Source organism: Antennarius striatus, chromosome 1 (genome assembly GCF_040054535.1).
Source record: "Antennarius striatus isolate MH-2024 chromosome 1, ASM4005453v1, whole genome shotgun sequence".
NCBI classification, from domain to species: Eukaryota; Metazoa; Chordata; class Actinopteri; order Lophiiformes; family Antennariidae; genus Antennarius; species Antennarius striatus.
In genome coordinates this window covers 17,140,274-17,166,767 of record NC_090776.1, presented here as the reverse complement: position 1 = coordinate 17,166,767, position 26,494 = coordinate 17,140,274, and the positions used below count along the sequence as shown (strand labels likewise).

Sequence of the window (26,494 nt, the reverse complement as noted above, 5' to 3'; positions counted from 1 at the left end):
GTGTCGTGCCCGGAGTGTCCCCTGCCTCACGCCCTATGCCACTGGGATAGGCTCCAGCTCCCTGTGACCCGCTGCGGCAGATATAGCGGTGGTAATATGGAAATGAAATGATGAATGTAACTTTTCATTTTGAAGCCATTGGAGAAAAACAGTCCGTGAGATCATGTTTAACATATCCTGTGGAAGAGTGGATGTATCGGTGACTTGTTTAAAAGCAAACAAATTATTCGGGAAGAAAAAGCAAGCATCACGTTAGGTGTTCATTGGATTAAGTTTTTGATGTCCATGACATCAATTGAAATGTGCTCCATCTAACGATTGGAATGTCTACTCTTTGCCCTTGCCTTTGGCTCACATAAACAAACACACAAGCAAACACACAAACAAAAGGAGTGGATTTGGAAAGATGACTTTAATAAGTGGTTTTATGCCCAGTCTAGGAGTGCCTTAGCCATAACATGAACAGGCCCCAGCTTCCCCAAGTCCCAAGGAGCCACCAGACGAATGGTTGAAGTATAAAAGGAAATTTTTTACAAAGAAAGATTTTTTAGTTACAAGAATTAAATATCAAATAATATGTTGAACTCACTTTAGGTTGGACTAATTCCAAAATAACAAAAAGAACGATCCTATCTGCAAAAGAATAATAATTAACCTAACAGAAAAACAAATGACAGGATCTAACCTTCCTAACTAAATTAAACAGCAGAAAAGTATTACCAAACAAACCGGCAGTCCAACTCTACTTCTCAACTGAGACTATGCATCTCATACAAAACGATATGTCGCTGGTTGGAAGATGGAGATGGAGAGGATGAGGATCCGCTGCCTGCTGCTCTGTTGCCCCTGAACGACTGCAATCTTAGATCCTTATGTATCCAGTGAGGCCTTGGCATAGCCAATCAGGAAAGGGAACAGTTGCGATCCCCCAATCACCATCGAGTTATGGCGCAGGCTAATCTGCAGCGCAGATTTTACACTTCATATTGCTATGAAAAGAAAATGAAATCTGGTTTCAGTTCTCGTCTTTGCCTTTCTTGTTCTTGTTGATGCATGGGAAACATTAATATATGCACTAGTGCTGTCAGGCGATTAAAAAATTAATCCAATTAATTACAGGATTTGTAATTAATTAATCTAATTAATCGCACTTTAATCTCATACCTGCTAAAGGCCCCCAAATAAAGAATTTGAATTCTAGGACATTACAAAATTGTAGTGCATGACTAATCAATATAATTCACCAAGAAGAGAAGATTTGAAATCCACATTTCTATTGGTTAAGAGAGCTTTATAAATGAAATTCAAAAGAAAAAAGGCCAAGCACATCAGCAAACCAATTAGGTCAGGTGCGTTTCTCAAAAATGCAATACAAATATAGTTAAATAAAATAAATAAAATTCAGAAATAAAATAAGGCTGAGTCTCAAATAGGCACATAAGCAGACTCTCGATCAAAATGAATTTTAAATCTGACTCAAAACAGCAATTCAAAATGAATAGTATAACATGCCTCTAAATAAGGCAACATCAATAGTAAGATGCTAACATTTCCTTTAAAATGGTAAGCTAACGTTCAACTCTGTCCTTGACATGTTTTGCATTTAAATGATAAGTTAGGCTGGAGCTGCTTCGGTGATATGAAAATTCTCATTTACAAAAGGTACAAATAATAATAATAATAATAATAGCAATAATAATAGTAATAATAATAATGATAATAATGGATAAGATTTATATAGCGCTTTTCTGGCCACATTATTCATTCACTCCTCTTTCATACTTGGTGATGGTAAGCTACCTGTGGAGCCACAGCTGCCCTGGGGCAGAGTGACGGAGGCGTCTACAGCGCAGATTGGCAGGGCAGAATCACTGTGTTTTTGTTGATAGTCCTGTCTGTGTTGTTTTTATAAATACATTTTCTGCCCAAAGGTCTGAGTAGGCTTTCCTCACTCTCCTGTGTTGCGTCCATCTCTGTTGTCAGTCACCCTGCTTTTAACTAGTGGCGCAGGTAGGGACGTCATTCTATTCCATATCATCATACGAAGTCTGCTAACCAAGATGAATCTGCTGAGCTGGTCACTTAACACGATCGACATAATTTTTTCCACCAGACCTGTCGGAACTGGTGAGCGCCATTGTCCAGATGGGACTTTTTTGGCTGGCTACATGCTGGACAGCCGGGATACTTTCAAAACTATGTGTCTGGCCCCACTGGATGTGGAGGACGTCGAGGATTTGTACATCTTCACCACCATGACAATCGGGATAACAGCACTGGGTTTTGGTGTTTTCATGCTGCACCGCAAGCTGAGAAAAATGGGATTACAACAGACCAAAGCACAAGAGGATACCGACCGAGCAGCAGAGGCCACGGCCAGGGTGTATAAGGAGGCTATGGCCATCATGCTGAATGAAGCCATAGCCAGGATGAGTGACCGGCATGAGGAGTCCAATGCTCGGCTCAAGGAGGATATCACCCAAAAGCTGGAGAAATGGGGAAAACGTTTGGATCTGACGGCCAGAAACCGTGATGCTGACACCAGTGATTAGGAGTGTGGAAGGCACAGAAAGCAACATCAACTCAGCCACACAAAGCAAGTCTTTCCAACGGCGATTAATAATAAATTTATAATAAAAAACCAGAAACAACCCTTGAAAGGAATAACAAAATGAACAATAAAATTCGGACTCTTCTCAAGAACTGATTAAGATGTGTGCAAAGACACACGCCTATTGGACTAAATGGACGGATTCTCTTTGGGAGTGACCAGGAAGGATAGGATCAGGAAAATGTACATCAGAGGGACAGCACATGTTAGAGGTTTTGGAGATAAAGTTAGAGAGGCCAGACTGAGATGGTTTGGACATGTCCAGAGGAGAGATAGTGAATATATTGGTAGAAGGATGCTGAGTTTTGAACTGCCAGGCAGGAGGCCTAGAGGAAGACCAAAGAGGGGGTTTACTTAACCAAGTGGGTTATATTGTGTTCTATTTTTCTTATTATTTACGAGAATTTAAACGTTTATAAATCCTCTCCATACTCCATACATATTATAACACCTTCTATCTGTATTACCTTTTCCCACACTCTGATAGACTTTTGTGTCTCACGAAAGGCCGAGACTCACAGAATGGAGCGCACTTCCGGATGTCATCAACCAGTAGAATGCAAGTACAGTATCATGTGATTGCCGACCAAAAATCCACAATGAGGTAGAGTCGCGAGCGTTGATGCGCAAATGCACGAGAGCACACTAATTTTAATGTGCTCTCTCAGCTTTTTTAGATTAAGCAGTAAAAGATAATGTTGAGAAGAGGTGAAGAAGCGTGTACAGGCAGGATGGAATGGGTGGAGGACGGGATGGAACGGGTGGAGGTGTCAGGTGTGATGTGTGATAGAAGAGTTTCAGCTAAAATGAAAGGAAAGGTGTACAAAACTCTGGTGAGACCAGCGATGTTGTTTGGTCTAGAGACAGTGTCACTGAGGAAAAGACAGGAGACAGAGCTGGAGGTAGCAGAGATGAAGATGCTGAGGTTCTCTCTGGGAGTGACCAGGAAGGATAGGCTCAGGAATGAGTACATCAGAGGGACAGCACATGGTAAAGGTTTTGGAGATAAAGTCCAAGAGGCCAGACTGAGATGGTTTGGACATGTCCAGAGGAGAGATAGTGAATATATTGTTATAAGGATGATGAGTTTTGAACTGCCAAAGCAGGAGGCCTAGAGGAAGACCAAAGAGGAGGTTTATGGATTTAGTGAAAGAGGACATGAAGGTAGTTGGTGTGAGAGAAGAGGATGCGGAAGACAGGGTTAGATGGAGGCAACTGATTTACTGTGGCGATCCCAGAAGGGAAAAGCCAAAAGGTAAAGAAGAAGAAGAGTAAAAGATAGATTCTCTGTTAAAAAATATCCAAGAAAACAATGTTATTATTATGCCTATTGCATATGACACCCAATATCAATAGATATAAACCCAAGGAACCAGAATTTCTCCTTTTTTTTCAAGTTTATAACTGTACAGCTGCAGAAAATTTTAACAATAAATTAATAGTGACAATTTGGATTCTAAAAATCAATCTTTATTTCAAACAATTCTATAGAAATAAAAAAATAATCATACTGCAGCAAGGGGCAGGTTAGCGTCTGGCTATCCTCTATCTTGCTGAGAATTAAGTGACGTGTATGCAAATTCATTTTAAAACCTATCCATTCCATCAAAATGTCAGGAAAGTGATGGGTTTCTAGTCCTTAGCAGGTAGTGATGAAGAATATAGGATTACATCTCCTATATTGATCCTACAGAGAGTCTCTTCATTTAACTGAAAACGGTAATGTCCTAAAGCACAGAAGTAAGATTCTACTCCATGCTTGTGCACACACACATACTGTAGATGACGTAAGCATGTGAAATTCTGAGATTGCTTCTATGAGGTTAATCTCATGTTAATATACTGTAATTATCATGAATATTATTACGGTGTAGCTGCAATGTAACAAATGCTCCCCTCAGATATCTATGTCTGTCTGTCTGCGTCCATCCATCCATCCATCCATCTGTCCATCCATCAAACCATCCACTCACCATTCATCCTTCCTATGAAAGTTTAATATTGTTTTGTAGAGACACACATCTTTCTCACCAACAAAGCAGAATCACGGTAATTAAACCAAAATACAAGAATCAAACAGAACATATACAGTATATTTTCAGAATTCATAATGTGGAATTTTGTTGAGAGTTGTTGCTTTTGGGCTTGCAGGTGTTGAACATGAGTGAATTGAATCTTAATAACTCAAATGACACATGGGACAGATATGGGAAAGACATGTTTCAGCATGTTATACTATAATTACTAAGATACATCGAGAGAATTGTCTGTGGCATCTTGATGAAAAAAGAATCAGCTTCCAGCTGAATTCTATGAAAGATCTTATATATACAAAGACAGACAAAAATGCTGCCTCCTGGCACTATCCAGTATGAGTTCATGGACCAGCTGTCATACCCTCTCAGTTGTGTCCTTCTGCACTGATACACAATGCAATCCTGATTCTCTCTGAATGTAGCCTCATGCAGCATGTTGAGTGAGGTCATTTCCCTTTGTTCCTCATAAAATAACTCTAATATTACCTAGAAAGACTTATATTCAGAAATAATCTGACATGTATATTTTTGCGATTTAACAGTTTATATTAACCTCTTCTTTTTTCTGCTGTCCTTTGAATCCAATCAGTCGATTCAATTCTTTCTTTCTGTGTTCCAGGGTGATGATGTCCTGACTGTCATTAAAATGAAAGCACAATGGCCAGCCTGGCAACCATTGAATGTGTAAGTTATACATTCAGATCATCACAGCACTCTCCTCACATTTGATACTGGCTATACTGCTGGGTGTTAGAGTTCTAAAGCAATTTACAAATCATCTACATTACTTTTCCATTAATGGTTTCCAATGATTAAAAAGTAATCTAAAGTCAGATTGTGGACAGTGTAGAATTGCTTGAGACCATTAAACAATGCCTATCATCAGTCAAGATGAGAACTGTGTCTTTAGTGGACATGTAGGAAATATTTTGAAATACCAAATATGGCAATGGAGACCATGAACTGCTGAAATGTTTTACATCTTGCAAGAACGTCGCAGAATTCCACTGTTATTTCATTTCGCTTTAAATGAGTGTTATCTCTAACCACAGGAGTGTTTTACAAAGTGATGTCCAACCATTTTCAAACAATTCCCTGTAGAAAATTTCTCTAAAAAACAAACAAAACAACAACAACAACAAACCCTCCCCCCCAGAAAAAAAATCAAACAAACAAAAAACTGGTTTGCTAATTAAATCTATATTCTTGGTACTAAATTGTATTTCAATTTAAAAGAATCTGCATATCATTACATTTTACCTAATTCTTTAATTCAGACAATACTGTGGGATTTAAATGCGAAAACCTAATTGCTTACCTCTTTTTTCTGGCTTTAGGAACAAAGATAGTAATTTAACCACATGAAGATTAAAAAACCTGTCCAATTCTATTTATTTTTAACCATAGCAAGAGGGAAAATTATACTCTCAAAATGTTATAGCCTACTGGGGGACAAAAAAAATAAATAAAAATTGTATATATGTATATATATAGTTTGTCAAATTATTATTATTATTATTATTATTATTATTATTATTATTATTATTATTATTATTATTATTATTATTATTAAATCAGGGCAATCTGATGAGAAATTGGTTACTGGAACAAGACACAGATGGACAAGGGCGAAGAATACGGAGTTATTGGAATGCTAATACACGAGTAATCCCAGAGAGAGGGCATATAAACCAGGGCGGATGTGGGACCAATGGATGCTTCAAAACCCACAATCAAGGCTAACAAAGAAACAGCTGTTAGCCCAGTGTTCCAACATCCGTAACCGAAAACTGCTATCACAACTAGAGATCGATGAAATACTACAACAATGCTACGGCAAGGGGGAGCCAGGACGCCAGGTCAGCGGGGGGATTTCACCCCCCCCCCCAATCCGAGATTGGGTACCAAGCCCCAAGAGACATAGACAGTCTCAATACAAGAGCTGCTGACCTGAGAAGGAAGATCTTGACCCAAATAGAATCCTGGAGCCTCCGACAAATACCAAAGCTAAGGGGATTACTCATGTGAAGTACCTTCAGAAGATCTGCTAGAAGATGTGAATGCTGTGATAAGAGGATCTACGTTATGTTCCCACAGGGAACATAACTGAGACCAACAAGCTGATTTACAGTGCAGTAATCCTCGAGATGCTGGGATATAAGATCAACACAGGGCATAACAATCAATACCCTCCATGGAAGAGACGGTTAGAGGCCAAGATAAAGGCGACACGGAGAGAAGTCAGCCAGCTAGCCCAGCTGCAGAAGGGGAACATGGTGAATAAAGGGGTACCCAGGAAATACAACAAGCTCTCCATACCTGAAGCACTCGAAACTGCCAAACAGAGACTAACGGCTCTGGCTACCCGACTGAAGAGATACACCAAGGAGATAGAGGCTAGGAGAATAAACAAGACCTTCTCCACTCAGCCAGCAAAGGTGTACTCTCAGTGGCAGGGAAATAACAGCAGCCGGTCAGACCCATTAAGAGCTGAGATGGAGAAATACTGGAAAGGCATATGAGAAAAGGAAGCATCACATAACACCAATGCCCAGTGGCTAGTGGACCTGATGACTGACCACAGCAGCCTCCCATAACAAGAACCAGTAACCATCTCAGACATCCAAGAAAGAGTGTCAAAGATGAAGAGTTGGTCAGCACCGGGCCCCAATATGATCCATACATACTGGCTAAAGAAGCTGACAGCACTCCATGAGCGTCTAGCAGCACAGATGAACCAGCTGCTAAGGGATGGGATGCACCCAGAATGGTTGACTGAAGGCAGGACAGTCCTTATCATTAAAGATCCACAGAAGGGATCTACCCCATCCAACAACTGGCCAATAAGCCGTCTCTGTACAACATGGAAGTTCCTGTCAGGCATCATGGCGGCTAATATGAGTAGGCGCATGGATCAATATGTGAGCGGGGCACAGAAAGGAGTTGGTAGTAACACCAGGGGAGCCAAGCACCAGCTACTGGTGGACAGAGCAGTACACAGACACTGTAAGAATAGGCAGACCAACTTGTGCACCGCCTAGATAGACTACCAGAAAGCCTACAATTCAATGCCACACACGTGGATACTGGAATGTCTCGAACTGTATAAGATCAACAGGACGCTAAGAGCCTTCATCAAGAACTCAATGGGAATGTGGAAGACAACCCTGGAGACTAATGGAGACTAACTACAAGCCAATTGACCAGGTTAACATCAAGTGCGGCATATACCAAGGGGATGCACTATCACCGCTGCTGTTTTGCATAGGCCTGAGCCCCCCCAGTCACATCATCACAAGAGTGGCTACGGATACCAATTCCGAAGCGGGACAACAATCAGCCATCTCCTCCACATGGATGACATCAAGCTGTATGCCAGGAATGAGCGAGAAATTGACTCACTGATCCACACCACCAGGATCTACAGCAACGACATAGGGATGTCATTTGGATTAGACAAATGTGGCCGGATGGTATCAAGAAGAGGCAAAGTATCAGAACTGAAGGAGTTGAACTACCAGGGGGCAGGATATAAGACATCAAGGATAGGTACAAATACTTTGGAATCCCACAGGCTAATGGCAATCATGAGGAGGCCGCAAGGAAGTCATCCACAGCCAAATACCCCCGTAGAGTAAGGCAAGTCCTGAGAAGTCAGCTGAATGGCAAGAACAAGGTCCGAGCCACCTACATGTATGCACTGCCAGTCATCACATATACTGCTGGGATCATAAGACTAGAAAGCTCCTCACCATGCATAGAGGGTGTCACCCAGAGTCCAGCACCCTGAGGCTGTACACTAAGTGGAAAAAGGGAGGCCAAGGATCAGGGCCACTGTTCAGGATGAAACATCAAAAATCCAAGAGTACATCAGGAAGATGGCCCCAACAGATGAACTGCTCAGTGAATGCCGTAGACAGCAGAAACCTGAGATGGAAGAGGAGGAGGAGGAGGAGACAACATGGAGGGACAAGCCCCTACATGTCATGTACCACCGTCAGATAGAGGAAGGGGCTGATATCAAGAAGACCTACCAATGGCTGAATAAAGCTGGACTGACAGACAGCACAGAGGCACTGATCATGGCAGCACAAGAACAGGCCCTAAGTACAAGAGCAATAGAGGCCAATATCTACCACAGTAGATCTGACCCAAGGTGCAGGCTATGTAAAGAACCCCCAGAGTCAGTCCAGCATGTGGTAGCAGGGTGTAAGATGCTAGCCAGCTCAGCATACATGGAAAGGCACAACCAAGTAGCTGTGATAGTGTACAGGAACATCTGTACCCAGTATGGATTACAAATACCCAAATCCCAATGGGACATACCACAAAGGTGGTTGAGAACAACAAGGCTAAGATCCTGTTGGACTTCAGCTTCCAGACCGACAAACAGCTGCTAGCTAACAAACCGGACATAGTGGTGATGGACAAAGAGCAAAAGAGAGCAGTGGTGATAGATATGGCGATTCCAGCTGACGTCAACATCAGGAAGAAGGAACATGAAAAGATTGAGAAGTATCAAGGGTTGAAAGAACAGCTGGAACATATATGGAAGATCAAGGTTAATGTGGTCCCCGTGGTAGTAGGAGCACTTGGGGCAGTGACCCCCAAACTGGAACAGTGGCTCCAGCAGATTCCTGGAACAATATCTGAAGCCTCAGTCCAGAAGAGCACAGTCCTAGGAACAGCTAAGATACTGTACAGAACCCTCAGACTCCCAGGCCTCTGGTAGAGGACCCGAGTTTGAGGATGACGCACAGATACCACCCCACAATGGTGAGAGGGATATTTTTTAAATATATATAGTATATACTGTATATCAGGGCTTGAAGTTGCGCCCATTTTGGTCACATATGTGCCCAAATTTTTATCAGTGTATATATATATATATATATATATATATATATATATATATATATATATATATATATATATATATATATATATGATTGGTAGAAAAATGGTTCAATAGTATCCTGAAGCTGACAGCCACACCATGATCACAAGCTGATTAATTCCAGAATTCAAAAGGATCATCTAATCTCTTATTTATGAGAAAAACAAGAAACATGTTGGCTCAGCTAGTTCAGAAAAATGTGTGTGGTAAAAGCCCATGCAGTGTTCTTTCAAAAACCACAGGACCTCACTGAGGGCCCTGACTTTAGTTTCCAAAGGGAAGAACACAGCCAAAAATAGAGGCACTGATATCCAGTCGGGCTAGCTTTGTCTGTGTTTCTGAGATGACCAATTATTCAATTCACATGAAGATTGTGTCTCGCACGTGCAGGAGTGTGTTAGTGAATAATCAATTACAGTCACATTGTGCACCAAAGGGAAGTACATTTTATATTGATAACCACATAGTAGTGTCTTTTTCATTGAAGTAGTTCTGTCTACATTACACCTGACTCTGTTTTAAATCTTTATTACATGTAGTTTTTGCAAAAAGAGTCTGAAGAGTTCATTTGCTTTACATATCTTCTTCTCCTTTCGGCTTTTCCCTTCAGGAGTCGCCTTGTTCACTGTCCATAACCACAGCGAACAAGAAGGGGCTCAGAGCTGAAACCTGATGCAGTCCCACCTCCACCTTGAACTCCTCTGTCACACCTACAGCACACCTCACCACTGTCATACTGTCCTCATACAAGTCCTCCCCTGGTCTAACATACTTCTCTGCCACTCCAGACTTCCTCATACAATACCACAGCTCCTCTCTGGGCAACCTGTCATAAGCTTTCTCTAGATCTACAAAAACACAATGCAGCTCTGTTTGGCCTTCTCTGTACTTCTCTATCAACATCCTCAAAGCAAATACTGCACCTGTAGTACTCTTTTTTAGGCATGAAACCATACTGCTGCTAAAAAATGCTCAATTCTGCCCTTAGTCTAGCTTCCACCTGTTGAACAATGTCAGAAACTCTACTGCCACCTCTCTTAAACACTTCCATACCTCCACAGGTATATCATCAGGACCAAGTGCCTTTTCACTCTTCATCTTCTTCAATGCCCTCCTCACTTCATTCTGACTAATCATTGTTACTTCCTGGTCCAGAACAGTTACGTCTTCTAATCTTTGTTCTCTCTCATTTTCCTCGTTCATCAACTCAAAGTACTCTTTCCACCTTCAATCACGCAATCACGTCCATTGCGCTACAGATGTTTGGATTTTTGCTGGTTTTTGCATGGCTTCTTCTGCGTCTTCCTCCGTACTAGCCACAGTAATATTTGTCTCGTTTTCTTCATTAACTTTTGATTGTTTTTATTCAAGAAATCACTCATTATCAGTTGGTTTTTCTCTAACTTTTGTATCTTTTTCAGAGACATGATGATAATGTAAGACTAACTCCTCACTCTCTAACTACAGCATGTAAAACAAGCAGATGTCATGTTGCCATTTGGTTAATTTTAATAAGACTGAATTCTGCAGGTGAGTCTCGAGATGAGAAACTTGGGCGAGATCAAAAAATAATGGCAATTTCCGGGGTAAAAACTTAAGTGGAGAGATGGATAAATTGTGAATATTTTTGTCAAATGGAGGTGCATTTTTTCTCCAATATTGTATTGCGGAAAAGGTAGCATCGATTTTTTTATTGCAAGTACAGTATTTTAAAGCTTGTGTCCCAGGGACGCACGTTGTCTGATGATTGTGCGTCCCTGTCAAAAAATATGCATCAAAGACGCAAGGACGCATGGTAACGAGAACACTGAATAGGACTCGACAACCTTGCGTTAGGTGTTTCTTACAAAGCGAGGTTAGAGTAAAACTGGGCATTTATTCATGAGTGAGTGGTTATTAATGAGGGAGGAAGAGAAGGCTGCACACCAAGATGAAGGTAGTCAAAGCTAAAGGTGGAAGTGTAATGTCTCAGAATTTAATTTAAGAAAAAAAAATGTCCATCCATTTTTTGATAGTTAGGAGTTTGCATCTTCAAATGCAATATGTTGAAGGAGCATCCTTCAAATTTACAGCACTGCAGTTTCTTAGTGACAGCTCCCTTCAGGCTGTGATTGCTTGGGAAAAAAAAAGCTGTGTTGGTAATGATGGCTTTCTAAATTGCTCTATACTTTTGAAGTTGAGACAGGCAGAAGTTGATTTATTTCCACATCTTTTATGAAAAAGAAGGAAGGAAACAGAGTTGAAGTGTCTGAGAGATTATTTTTTCGGAATTTGACATTTAAATTTTAGCTACCTCTTATGCAACCTACACAAACAAAATTAGAATCTGTAAGTGGGAAAGCCTGTGTGTCAATCCAGCTGCTGCTTCAGGATGTGGTCTGGTTGCTTCAAATTGAACAAAATGATACTAAAATAATACCAAAATGCATGTTTGTCCAATTCTGAATTCTGTCAGCAAATTCCACCAAGGATTATCATTATGTAATCTGCAAAATATATTGTAACCAATTTGATCAATCTGGCAGGTGTCCGGCCTACTTGTCATAATAGTGGTATCCAGAACATACAGTTTTTTGTTTTTAATGATCTCTTACCGAGAAGCTATAGATCAAAGCTTTCAACACAAGTTTCACAGTCTGGGGAGAGGGGTTCAAGTCCCACTCCCTACATACCTCTGGGTGGCACATAGCGGATAGCTCTGAGTTCTGGGTTTGAGTCCCGCTCTGTGCGGAGTTTGCATGTTCTCCCCATGTCTACATGGGTTTTCTCCGGGTTCTCTGGTTTCTCCCACCTCCATAAACATGCGCTTCAGGTTAATTGGCCATTCCAAATTGACTGTAGGTGTGGGCATGTGCATGCATGTTCGTCTGTCTCCGTGTGGCTCTGCGGTGCACTGGCGTCGTGCCTGGAGTTTCCCCCGACTCACTCACTAAGCCAGCTGGGATAGGCTCCAGCTCCCCGTGACACATGACAGTGGATGAAAGTGGTTTCAAAGATGGATGGTCTCTTACCTGTGCTTCCATTCTTCCCATAAGACAAAAGACATAGAGCTTTATTTGTCATTATACAGGGATGGTACAATGAAATTGAAAGACCAGATGGAAGTCGGCCTAGAGCCGCTGCACCCTGGGTGTGCCGCCACTACGGGCCAACATGACCTAATATTCCTTAGATGTATGTTTTTCCTGATAATGGGGGGAAACCGGAGAACCCAGAGAAAACCCATTCAGGCACGGAGAGAAAATGCAAACTCTTCACAGAAAGGCCATGTTGGAAATGATGGGGTTTGAACCCCTGACCTTCTTGCTTGAGGCTTGAGGCAGCAGTGCTACTACTCCACCGTGCCGCCGTGCCTCCATAACTTCATGAAGAGAAGGTGTACACCAAACAAACAGGACAATGAAGTGATGTAGTCAACTAGTTGCTATTACTGGCTGTTGTCCACAGGCCATTTCAACATCAGGAAAACAGATTGCAATTTATATTGCGCGTCGTAATTGAAAGTAGATATATTGGTATTATCTTTGGGTGAGATAATCAAGTTGAGCCTAATTAACCATTCTTTCAATATATTGGTTGTAGACTGATGGCATGTAATAGTTGACTAAAAAAAATGCCTGCAAACAAACCAGCAATTTTGTATCTTATGTGTTGTTATTAGATTGTATTTTTATTAACAACAAGAACAGCAACATCAACAACACACTGACTGACCTTAGTTTTGTTTTTGTCTTATCACAATTTAAGATTTCTATACACTTTAAGATGCATTGACTTTCTGAAAAAAATATTGGTTACAACAATGGCTTCTGCCATATACTGTCATAATGCTGCACATTGTTTTATCACTCTCACTTTCATCCTGGATCTTCCTGAGAACAAATAGTGTGTATTGGTGTTCTGTCACATCTGGGTCTGAAAAAAGGTGATGCGAAATAAAGAGCTTGTGAAGACAAGAAAACAGGTGTTAATGAGCTGCCCTGTTATTCCTGTCAATACCAGAACATTTGGGGTGGATAGCAGTGATTCATGTGTGTGTGCAGGGTGATGTTGCAGTGAGGCTTATTTCTCTTCTGAGGTGGCTTTGGTTTCACTAGCTGTTATAAAGCAAAGCACTTATGTGTTCTGGAAACATAATGATTAATTGATAATCAGGCTGTACTTAACTGTCCTTTTTTGGAGGGGGGGGGTAACTGTCATCATGGTTGAGATAGTCAGGAAGATATAATAAAATTAAGTTTCAGATTTTGTGACCTTCAAAACTTTATTCGCTATTTTTTATAATGCAAAGAGTTGTTTTTTAAAAAAAAAACTTTTTTAGTTACATGAACTGAATATTGAATTGAATTGGAAGAAAAACCCGCACTTTTTATCCCTTATAGTAAAGGAATTTTTGAAGTTTTAAATTTTCCAACTACAATCAAGTTGAATAAAATGCAAACTCTTGCCTAAAATAACCATGTAGCAACCCCATTCCACCTACTCACATGGACAAACCAAGAACAGGAGTTAGTAGTTATGTTCATTCATCCTCTTGTGTCTCTTCTTTTCTGTCATATACACTTATGGAGAACCTGTCTGAGAAAAACCTCAGTCAGTGAGCTCAGGTGAAAGAGAGCTGAATGAAAAAATTATCATCAATCTTCGTGTGTAAAGGCAGAACTGATTTGGTATGGGTGAAAGTTAATTGACATTTACTTGGTGACAGGTGAAAAGAAATGCCCATTGTTAATTGTTACAGTAAGAATCTACCCAGTTGTAATTATTCCTGTATTAACTTGGAAAATTCCTGTAAAAAGTTTGTCTGTCAAACATTTGTCAAGACAAAAAGCCAGAGGTCCATCTGTGTTCAAATGGAGATGAATGTCATCCAGCAGTCAGTCAGTCTTGAGTTGACTATGGTATATTTTCACAGATCATCCAAAAATAGTTACAGATTCTGTTTCTGTTTTACTGTATTTTGGACATATTGGACTGCAAGTACTGCGGTGCTGCTGTTCTTTTAGTGTGCTGGCTCAACATTGTGAACATGTCATTTGAGCGTATGACACAACTTGTCACACTTCCTTCTCACTCTCTTCCTCAGGCGGGCCGCCCCCTCTGCTGAATTCTCTGTGGACCGGACCCGTCACATCATGTCCTTCTTGACGATGTTGGGGCCGAGTCCAGATTGGAATGTGGGTCTGTCTGCTGAAGACTTGTGTACCAAGGATTGTGGTTGGGCCCAGAAGGTGATCCAAGACCTGATCCCTTGGGATGCGGGCACCGACAGTGGGGTGACATATGAGGTCAGTGACAACATTAAAGATGATATTAATTTGATTTAGCGGGAAAGGTGTATTTTAATTTAATATATGAAGTTTATGTGGATTGGTGTATAATCTTTACTCTCTGTCACCCTAACCTTTAGAAAACTGTTATTCTGTCCACCATTTAACCTTTTTCCTCCCTCTCGTGACCAACTGAGTTTTCCTTTCATGGGCACATTTTGACCTTGTAATTCCTCTAAATATAGTAAAGAGTGAGAAGATAACTTCCCCATGGGGACACTAAAGTAAATTAACACAACACAACACAACATAACCTTTCCTTCATCCGCCCAATCTCTGGCTTTAACAATCAATGGCTTTCTCACCTTTTCACATGCTCCTCATGTGCAACAGTTCAACTGCCATTATCCTTCAATTTTTTTCTTGAACAGCCTTGAATGTATTCCCCTGCTATCCTCACCATTGTGCACAATATTCTACATGCTCAACATCTCCAGTCAGCACTAAAGGATTGTTTTCATTTTTATTTTTTTTATTTTATATAATTGAATGATCATCGAAGAGAAATTAGTCGCACACTCTACTTAATTAATCACATGCATATATATATATATATATATATATATATATATATATATATATATTAGTATATATATTAGTATATATATTAGTATATATATTAGTATATATATACAGTATACAGTATATATGTAAGTTTGCAAGTTTGCATAGGCCCTGAACACACGCGCACACACACACACACACACACACACACACACACACACACACACACACACACACACACACACACACACACACACACACACACACACACACACACACACACACACACACACACACACAAACAAGGGATCCTGTAAGCATGCAATGGGAGATAGGGTGGCGGGCAGCTCCATCATGGTGCGTCCTAATGAGCAACTTGTAATGGGGGACGGCGCCTTGCTCAAGGGTGCCTCGACAGTGCTCCGGAGTTGAGCTGACACCTCCCACTGTCAGCTCACTCTCCAGGTGGCTGGGGGGAAGTGGGAATCGAGCTGCTGATCTTGGTAACATTGCACGCCCCGCTCTACCGCTGAGCCACTGCCACCCCAACTGCCATGGATTTGACCATGTGCGCTCATATTGGACCAAATTTGATGACGATATTGTGTGTAAACCTCTGGCTGATCTATCATTGCGCAAGGTTGAACCCAATGAACTGAACTCACTGGGTTGTTTTGGCCTGACTGAAATAATTCTAGTCTGACTCAGCTCTCTCATCTCTCTTATTTCAATTTTTGGTAGTTGCAAAACATTTGCATTCTCGCTACCGATTTACCGGGAGTTCCATAATCCTAATATATGCAAATACATTGCAAATATCTTTTGCAAATACATTCTCCATGCTGTTACTTTAGTCTACGTTTTGATTAGTGGTCAGCCATTCTCTCTCTCTCTCCCTCTTTCTCCCTTTCTCTCTCACAAACAAAACAGTTCAGTTCCTGTTTTTTTAGTGGATTGCCTCAGCGGGGGATAAAGGAGTAGATGGTCTCCAGCCTCCAGACAGCCTCTGGCACTGATTCCTCTATCAACCCCATGCTGGCAGACCTTTACAGTTGACAGATAAAAGCATCTCCCGTATAAACTATGGTGTTCAACAGCTGATCTTCAGCATTGTTTCTCCTTAATATGACTTTTGTAACTTTGACTGACATTGTGTCGATTCTGCTATTTCAAGCAAGTCCTAACATAAGGATATCTTTAAATTCCGAAAGATCTAGCTTTGTCATTTGTCATCTTTTATAATGTTCATGTCTTTGTCCTTTATTTAGTCTCCCAACAAGCCCACTGAGCCTCAGGACAAGATCCGTCCCCTGACCAGTCTGGATCATCCACAGAGTCCTTTCTACGACCCTGAGGGGGGCGCCATCACTCCTGTAGCCAGGGTGGTGATTGAACGGATTGCCCGAAAGGTCTGTTTTTATATTACTTGGTGTTATTTTTTTGTGATCATATTACAATTCTATCAATGCAGCATATTTTAACACTCACACAATCATATCGTGGATAATCATAATGATGAAGTAAACAAGGACTGAATTATATTCTGCATATTATTACAAAGGGCTGTACAGTCATCCAAGAATAGGTCTTTTGTGGTGTTTTAGACTGGACTCATTGCTTCAGCTTTTTACTTTGTTCATTCTTCAACTCCCTTGTTTCATATGAGATGATCTAGTATTTCAGACTCAATCAACATAAAAATAGAATTGTCAACCTTTAGTTTCTGCTGTCATTAGCCTTTATAAGCTCCAGAAATAAACACAGAGAGAAAGGGAGAGATACTTTTTCTTTATTACTGCTTAACAGGTGCAATGAAGACCTCAATCTATTGTCTATTCAGGCATTATTGATCTGTGTTGGATGCACTTCTATTTGTGATCTACCCGGTTGGAAGTGCTTCACGAGGTCAAAGTCTCTGAGATGCCACAGGAGGGGGCTTTTACTGATTGACACTTATTACAGTAGCTAAATTATCATTATTACCTTGTTGTTATTGATGTCAGAACCATCATAGTATCAGAATCAGGAAACCTTCTAAAAACCTTTAAGTACAAGTAGTCCTCAAGATATGTACATCTAACTTACAAACATTTGTGGATACATCTAACTTACAAACATTTGTGGACATGAACAGCCGCGAACCACCATGTTCGACTACTGAAGTTCCCCTTCCTGCTGCAACCCACGCAGAGCAGTGTAACATTAACACCCCATAGAGTAAGATTTCACATGTCAGCAAATATAAGACTAAGTAATGTTGGACTTCATTAGGCTTTCCTATCAATGCGTTATCTGCAGCATTTTGTCCTTTAATCCACATCTGAACAGGGAGCTAATGCACAATATATTTACATGCATCTAGACTGCTGACAATTTGGGTCAAGATGAAAATTAGAGCCAATAATGTATACTTTATGCTACCTGTAAAAAGAGTCTGTCACAACCTACCTGTTATTTCTTTCTTTCTTTTTAATTATTGACGTTATTGTCCACTTGTGGGAGCTACATGATGTAGGAATCAATGTTGTTCGGGTGAGGTTTCTGCCTGGAAGCATTAACCACTGAACACTGAACGTTTTGGTACCAGATATTAACTATAGGTCGAGTTAACTCAGAAATCCAATCCAACTTTAATAAATAACAACTTTTGAACAATAGTTTACAGAGTTAATTTTATCTCAAGAAAGTAGTGCATCCCGTGGATGCACCTCAACAAAAATTTGTGCATCCCAACATGACATTTATGCATCCCAAAAGTATCAACAGAATATACGGTAGTAACCATAAACACAAGGATTGAGTTTTGCCAATAGTACAATATAAAAACTAAAGAACCTGTAAATTTTACCGATTTTATATAAGTAATAACTAATTAATCGCATTTTAATTTCATACCTGCTAAAGGCCCCCAAATAAAGAATTTGAATTCTAGGACATTACAAAATTGTAGTGCATGACTAATCAATATAATTCACCAAGAGGAGATATGAAATCCACATTTTTATTGGTTAAGTGTGCTTTATAAATGAAATTCAAAAGAAAAAAAGTCAAGCACGTCAGCAAACCAGTTAGGCCAGGTGCATTTCTCAAAAATACAATACAAATACAATTAAATTAAATAAATAAAATTCAGAAATAAAATAAGGCTTAGGCTCAAATAGGCACATAAGCAGACTCTGAATCTAAATGAATACTAAAGCTGACTAAATATAGCAATTCAAAATGAATAGTATAACATGCCTCTAAATAAGGCAACATCAATAGCAAGATGCCAACAGGCTTTTCCTTTAAAAGAGTAAACTAACAGTACAGGAACTGACAACAGGCAACTCTGTGTCCTCGATATGTTTTGCATTTAAATGATACATTAGGCTGGAACTGCTTCGGTGATATAAAATTCTTTTTTACAAAAGGTACAAATCACTGCGTTTTTGTTGATTGTCCCGTCTTTGTTCTTTTTATAAATAAACTTTCCGCCCAAAGGTCCGAGTGGGCTTGCCTCGCTCTCCTGTGTCGTGTCCATCTCTGTTGTCAGTCACCCTGCTTTTGACTAGTGGCGAAGGTACAACGTGATGTGTCAATTGCCACTCACGATTAATTGCGTTAATTTTTATAGCTCGTTAATTTGCAGCATGATTAATTAATTAATCTAATGAACGTGTTAAACTGACAGCCCTAATCTGTAGTAATCTTTTTTAGGCATGAACCCATACTGCTGTTCACAAATGCTCACTTCTGCCCTTAGTCTAGCTTCCACGACTCTTTCCCATAACTTCATTGTATGGCTCATCAGCTTTATTCCTCCGTAGTTGCCACAACTCTGCACATCTCCCTTGTTCTTAAAAATGGGCACCAGCACACTTCTCCTCCATTCCTCAGGCATCTTCTCACTATCTAAGATCCTGTTGAACAATGTCAGAAACTCTACTGCCACCTCTCTTAAACACTTCCACACCTCCACAGGTATATCATCAGGACCGACTGCCTTTCCACTCTTCATCCTCTTCAATGCCCTCCTCACTTCATCCTGACCAATCTTTGCTACTTCCTGGTCCACAACACCTACATCTTCTAATCTTTTTTCTCTCATTTTCCTCGTTCATCAACTCTTCAAAGCTATCTTTCCATCTTCCCATCACTCTACTGGCACCTGTCAATAGACTTCCATCCCTATCCTTAATCACCCTAACCTGCTGCATGTCCTTCCCATCTCTGTCTCTCTGTTTTACCAACCTCTATATATCAGTCTCTCCCTCTTTACTGTCCAACCTAGCATACAAGTCATTATAAGCCTGTAGTTTGGCCTTTTCTACCTCTACCTTCACATTACGCTGCATCTCCCTGTACTCCTGTCTGCTTTCCTCAGTCCTCTCAGTGTCCCACTTCTTCTTAGCTAACCTCTTTCTCTGTATACACTCCTGTACCTCCTCATTCCACCACCAAGTCTCCTTATCTACTTTCCTTCCAAATGACACACCAAGTACTCTCCTACCTCTCTCCCTGATCACATTAGCTGTAGTTGTCCAGTCATCTGGAAGCACCTCCTGACCACCCAAAGCCTGTCTTAACTCCTTCCTAAAATTCATGCAACATTCTTCCTTTTTTAGCTTCCACCATTTCGTCTTCTGCTCTGCATATGCCCTCTTCATCTTCCTCACCACCAAAGTCATCCTACACACCACCATCCTGTGCTGTTGGGATACACTCTCGCTTACCACTACTTTGCAGTCACTGATCTCCTTCAGATTACAACATCTACACAAGATTTAGGCCACCTGTGTGCTCCTTTTTACCTCCAGGACATTCCTAACGAAGTCCTTCTTCAAGATAACTCCTACTCAGTTTCTCTTCCTATCTACACCATGATAGAATATCTTGAACCCTGCTCCTATTTCTCTAACCTTGCTACCTTTCCAACTGGTCTCCTTGACACATTGTATGTCTACGTTCATCCTCTGCATCATGTCAACCAACTCTCTACCTTTTCATGTCATAGTTCCAAGATTTAACGTCCCTACTTTCAGTCCTATACTCTTGGTGTTCCTCTTCTCTCTCTTCCTACAAACACATTTTCCTCCTCTCCTTCTCCGACCAACAGTAGTGCAATTTCCACCGGCACCCTGTAGGTGAACAGCAGCTATAGAGGTCGTTGTTAACCCGGGCCTTGGCCGATCCGGTAAGGAAGTCATAGCTTTGAAAAAAATAAAAATAAAAAAACAAATCAAATAAATAAGTCTATTAATAATTCCTGTAGGAAAATTACTTTTGTTTAGCTCCAAAGGCTTGCAGACATATACAGTACACACACACACACACACACACACACCTCCACACACACACACACACACACACACACACACACACACACACACACACACACACACACACACACACACACACACACACACACACACACACACACACACCTACACACACACACACACACACACACCTACACACACACACACACACACCTACACACACACACACCTACACACACACACCTACACACACACACACACACACACACACACACACACACACACACACACACACACACACACACACACACACACACACACACACCTACACACACACACCTACACACACACACACACACACACACACACACACACACACACACACACACACACACCTACACACACACACACACACACACACACACGGGCGGTATGGAAAATGATCTTTTGGACATAACGAAAATGAAAATACAGTAAACATGTACAGTTAGAGGAGGGTGGTTGGGGTATGGACAATGATTGCGCTTTGGTAACGTTGAGGTATAGCCAGTGATTATGCTTGAGTCATATCATTGGTTTTGATTTAAAAACATTTTTGTCCACTGTGGCAGGTCTTAGGTAATTTCTTTTTTATTTTGACAATATTTCACCAGCTTTAGAAAACACCCGCCTTATTTTGCTGCCAAAACTCGCTGCACAAACCAGACCACAACCTGAATCAGGCCATGTCCACACTTAGCCGCATAAATGTGTTGATCAACACGTTTATAAGCACAACAACTCCGAGAACGGGACCGGGATGTGTGGAAATTCACATCATTTACTTTATGACTCGTAAAGAAAGAAATAGATGAATAAATATCCAGCTGTCAAGCATGATTTCAACGTGTCTTCGACGTGAAGGTGTTATCAGAAAATTGCCAGTGTCTACATGTTCTGTGTGAACATATAGACACTGGTCACACACACTAATGTCGCAGCGGTTTTCGTTGCAGGGAGATGGAAAAGTTTTGGTTACAGCGTCCACACGACTTCACTTTGGCTAGCCTTTTTGTCCCGGATATCTGCATTGTTGTGTGGACGAAAGGTGTACCTAAAACAAAAAGCCTCGCTGCCTGATGCCTTACACCTTATTTGTTCACCTGATTCCTCCCAGCATATTTCCAGGCGTTTTGGATGTTGAATTTAGTTTGCATGACTGCAGATGTTTCAAAATTGGTTGTGGATGGATGTTCATATATTTAGTTCTTGGTTCATCGACAAAAGTGCAATTCAGAAGTTTGACCTTTTTTCTTTGCGGAAAAAGGGCCCTGAACAATTGCTGAAATATCAAGCCAGCTTTTCTGTCCATTGACATCTAAGAGCGTCCTTAGACAGACTTTCAAATAATAAAACTGTGTTACACGTCTCCAGACGTCTATGAGTCGGAGTCAAAAGTCAAGATATTAAAACCAATATGTCACAACCATAGATATCTGGCAGGTATCCATGTCAGGACCACAAATAACGCACATATATCGACACATAAGAGATGTCGCAGCTTTACATGATCCCTGTGATCTCATGAAGTACAAAATTTGAAATGTGATATATATTTTTCCATTTCACCTCACAACATTATGCATCTTTATTCACTTGACTAATAACCATTAGTGTCAAAATTTGTGATTCAACATTGAAAGTGAACTTTTAAAGAAAACACAAAAGTATTGGTTGATTCAAACAACTATAACAGGCATTATAATTCACTCCCCATAAAACACAAATAATTTCTTATGATTTTATTGGTAATGAAATGCATTCTAGAGGAACTCCGCCTTTGAAGCAGAAAGGGAATAAAAGGTTGGAAGTCCTTTAGTGGCATCTAGAGGCAGCTGTGGAGACTTAGGGGTATTTCTTGTCTAAGTATTTATTAACACACACATTTGCACACCATCTGTTTATACTTGTGAATTATATCTTTGAGAAATTAAGAGAATCGACAAGATGGTGTTGATGTGGCAGTCACAGAAAAGAAAATGAATTAAGAACATATAGAACATTCAGAGTAAAAAAACACCCTGAAACACTGCTGTGTCTCTGCCTCCACAGGGCGAGCAGTGCAACATTGTGCCAGACAATGTGGACGACATTGTTTCCGATATCGCCCAGGAGGAGAAAGAAGAAGGTTCGACCTTGTCCCCATCTTGTTCCCAACACCCCCACCCCTCACCCCTCTTAAACAAGGTTAAATGCAGTTGTCCATGAATGTAGATGTGATATCAGTCCCCTACTATTTTACAGATGACACTCCTGAGACCTGTATCTATTCCAATTGGTCTCCGTGGTCCGCCTGCAGCTCGGCAACATGTGAAAAGGGCAAGCGAATGAGGCAGAGGATGCTGAAGGCCCAGCTGGACCTGAGTGTGCCCTGCCCACACACACAGGATTTTGAGCCTTGCATGGGACCTGGATGCAGTGATGAGGGTGAGTATGTGTTCAAACACAAAAAGGCTGCTGGCCTTGCAAAGGTACCACATGAATTATCTAAGAACTCAACACCTGTTTGTGCTGAATCACTGAATCCTCGAAAGCTTGCTGACATGTCCACCCTTGTAACACCTTAGATGCTTCCACCTGTATGATGTCAGAATGGATCACTTGGTCACCATGTAGTCTGTCTTGCGGGATGGGTTTACGTTCCCGGGAGCGTTATGTGAAGCAGTTCCCTGATGATGGCTCAGTCTGTACCTTGCCCACAGAAGAGAATGAAAACTGTGTAGTCAATGAGGAATGCTGTGAGTGTGTCTTTTTCACTTAAAGTATGGATCTAATGAAAGTAGGCCTGTAGAATTACTGTACCTTGTCCTTTCTCTCTGGGGTATTAGCTCCCAGCAGTTGCCTAGTTACAGAATGGGGTGAATGGGATGCTTGCAGTGCTACTTGTGGTCTTGGCATGAAGAGGAGAGAGCGCATGGTGAAGATACCTCCTGCAGATGGCTCCATTTGTGGGGCTGAAGTACTCGAAGTGGAGAAGTGCATGATGCCAGAATGTCGTAAGTAGCAGAATTTTCAGGACCACAGCTATCCCATCACCTCCTACACTTCAAATCTGGAGAAAATTGTCTAATTAGGTGGTAAAGGGTTTGTTAGCCTACTTATGGCCCATCTGTACTTAATTTATGGAAGCAGCATTGAAGGAATAAACTTTTTTTTTAATCTTTATCCTGTAGCAGAATTACAAATTTGAATGCTTTCCTTTTTTGTTCTTCGAAATTTAATTGTGCTTAGCTGTTTCCCTGTTTCTGTTACTTTTGTTTTCTTTCAAAGTAAAATGCAAATGTGCAATAGGGAAGTGACAGGTAACTCAATGTTGTTGTGTACAGATACAATCCCTTGCATGCTGACGCCATGGTCCGAATGGAGCGACTGCAGCGTGACGTGTGGGAAAGGTTTGAGGACACGGCAGCGCACGCTCAAGTCGCCCGTGGAGCTGGGAGAGTGTACAGAAGAGTTAGAGCAGGTGGAGAAGTGTATGCTTCCAGAGTGTCGTAAGTAACACACAAAATTATGCAAGCACATACAAGATTGATTGAAATTAATGGTAATTTCATTTGTGTTTTGTGACCCTGGTACAAGTACCTATGTACCCATACCAGTGTTGTTTAGTGTTTGCTTGTGTGAGAGGTAACAGATGAGCTTAGTTCATTAAATGTTGGGTCAGACCTCAAATGTTTTGCATGGAAGATCCTATTCTAACAAAGGAAATGACCATTTCAACTACTATTAAAATAAAGAAATGCTTTCAAGTAATTTTTTATTTTTATACAATTGGTTTTTCATAAATTATGGCTTCACCAACATCAGACTTAGTTAAGATATACATTTTATTCACTTGATCATTGGGGTAAGGGATCCTGATGGGAATAAGGCTTACTTTAAACAGACAAAAAGCATATTTCATAGTTATTCTAATGTCTTGAGATATGTCATACTACACAAAGAAGCAAGATACTGAACAGAATTTCTCAGGTTTTGTGTTTCCATGAAGCTTGTAATTTACTGTATTTAAAACAATGTTGTTGGTTTAAGGCTTCCAGCTGTTAATGCCAGTGTTATTCATGCCAGTGGTTAATGTTTTCTGGTGATGAGCATGCTACATCAGATCATAGCAATTATGAGCATTGAAAACAAGTTCAAACTTTTAACAGAATAGTACTCATTATAATTTAATATAAGATCAATTCCTGTCTGATTCTGTTTCTTCAGCCATAGACTGTGTCATGTCAGACTGGACTGAGTGGTCACAATGCAACAAATCCTGTGGGAAAGGACACATGATTCGGACACGCATTGTAAAGCTGGAGCCGCAGTTTGGAGGAGACCCTTGTTCTGAAACCATTCAGAGGAAGAAGTGTAAGGTCAGGAAGTGCAGCCGAGGGCAGGCAAACAGCGATGAGAAGAAACGACGCAAGGAGCTGCGTGAGAAGAGGAGGAGCAAGCAGGGCAGAGCTGAGGTCACCTCAGAGCATCCTGGTTGGTATCGTCACATTTGTTCCATTCAGAACAACAATGACACACATTATTTTAACAGTCTGTCTTCTTTGCCTAAATTTCCATCTTTTAGGGTGTAAAATGAGACCGTGGTCCAGTTGGACAGAATGTACCAAAGTATGCGGTGGAGGCATTCAAGAACGACTCATGACAGCGAAGCAAAAATTTAAGACTGCTCAGCTTTCCAGCTGTAAAGACAGGAAGGAGATCAGGGCTTGTAATGTGCACCCCTGCTAGGAGGGAGGACGGGAATTGGGTTTGAGCCTGAATGGAGCAAGAGATGACAGTGGGACTGGGAACAGGACAGGGCACAGAACACTGTCATGCAAACATCCAATGCACTTCATTTAGGGCTGACATGGCACAAACTGGAATCAGTCTTGGTTAAATCCAGAGCCCAGGTCAATTATCATGAAGTGAAAGTGCAAGTAAAGATCTCACTGCAAAACTCTGGATTTAAACTAGGCCGATTCTTCTGTGCTTTTGAATTAGCTGTGATACACGTGATTCTCTTGCAAGGTTACTTTAAACTTAATGTGGTATAATATATACATGTATAAATATACTTATGGAATATAAATTGATTTAATAAGATAAAGACCTATTATATCTTGTGGTATCCTTAAATAGCACAGTTTATTCCGGACCTTTTAAGCACAGGTGCCCAGCCATTCCAGTGTTTTATATACCTTCAACTGTTGTGTTGTTTCTTGGACACAAAACATTCTTTTGAATTTTTACCCAGTTATAGTGTTGTACATGTAGATACATAATGAGTGAAACCTTCTATTTGATTAGGCAATCGTTTTTTTGTTGTGTATTTTTTTATAAGAATGTGTCCCAAGATTCTTACCAAAGTCTTGTCTCAATGTTTTCTAGATCTCTTCCCCTCCCTTTCTTTTTTCTGTTCCTCTAACATATTAATAGTTTGGAATATTATCACCTTTACAATAAAATTAAACGTGACAGCTTGTCACCTGGATCTGTCCTCTTCATTTGGGGGCTCAAGTTGTATGTTTGTATGTTGGCAACCGATGTGGTTCACTTCTACTGCCACTAGATGGCGATAACAAACAAAGAAATTGCGCTGTCTTGAGTAAAAAACGGGTCATTCTTACGGGTGTCTATCCCTGCTTTGCAGAGCTTTAATCACAAATAATTTAGTTTGAAAATGACGCTTAAAAATTCCTGAAGCTTAAAGCATGTAAGACTTTATAATTCATAAATTGGTAAACGAGATCACCTGAGGAACAAGAAACAAATCTGATAATAAAGGCTTTGAGCCAGAAACTAAACTGTATTCAGTCCTTTCATCCTCAACA

At 40.6% G+C, this 26,494-nt stretch overlaps 1 protein-coding gene across 2 annotated transcripts in view; it reads left to right on the top strand.

The window, feature by feature from the left end:
- spon1a (spondin 1a) overlaps positions 1 to 26,157 on the top strand; it is a 70,446-nt gene extending 44,289 nt beyond the window's left edge. For both annotated transcript variants that reach the window (XM_068315398.1, XM_068315407.1), the window contains 10 exons: positions 5,267 to 5,331; positions 14,631 to 14,832; positions 16,647 to 16,787; positions 22,731 to 22,806; positions 22,923 to 23,105; positions 23,246 to 23,416; positions 23,507 to 23,674; positions 24,005 to 24,169; positions 24,888 to 25,154; positions 25,246 to 26,157. In XM_068315398.1, the coding sequence (XP_068171499.1) occupies positions 5,267 to 5,331; positions 14,631 to 14,832; positions 16,647 to 16,787; positions 22,731 to 22,806; positions 22,923 to 23,105; positions 23,246 to 23,416; positions 23,507 to 23,674; positions 24,005 to 24,169; positions 24,888 to 25,154; positions 25,246 to 25,409 (1,602 nt within the window). In that variant the 3' untranslated portion in view covers positions 25,410 to 26,157. The remainder of the gene's footprint in view (positions 1 to 5,266; positions 5,332 to 14,630; positions 14,833 to 16,646; positions 16,788 to 22,730; positions 22,807 to 22,922; positions 23,106 to 23,245; positions 23,417 to 23,506; positions 23,675 to 24,004; positions 24,170 to 24,887; positions 25,155 to 25,245) is intronic.
- Positions 26,158 to 26,494: the final 337 nt, after the last annotated feature.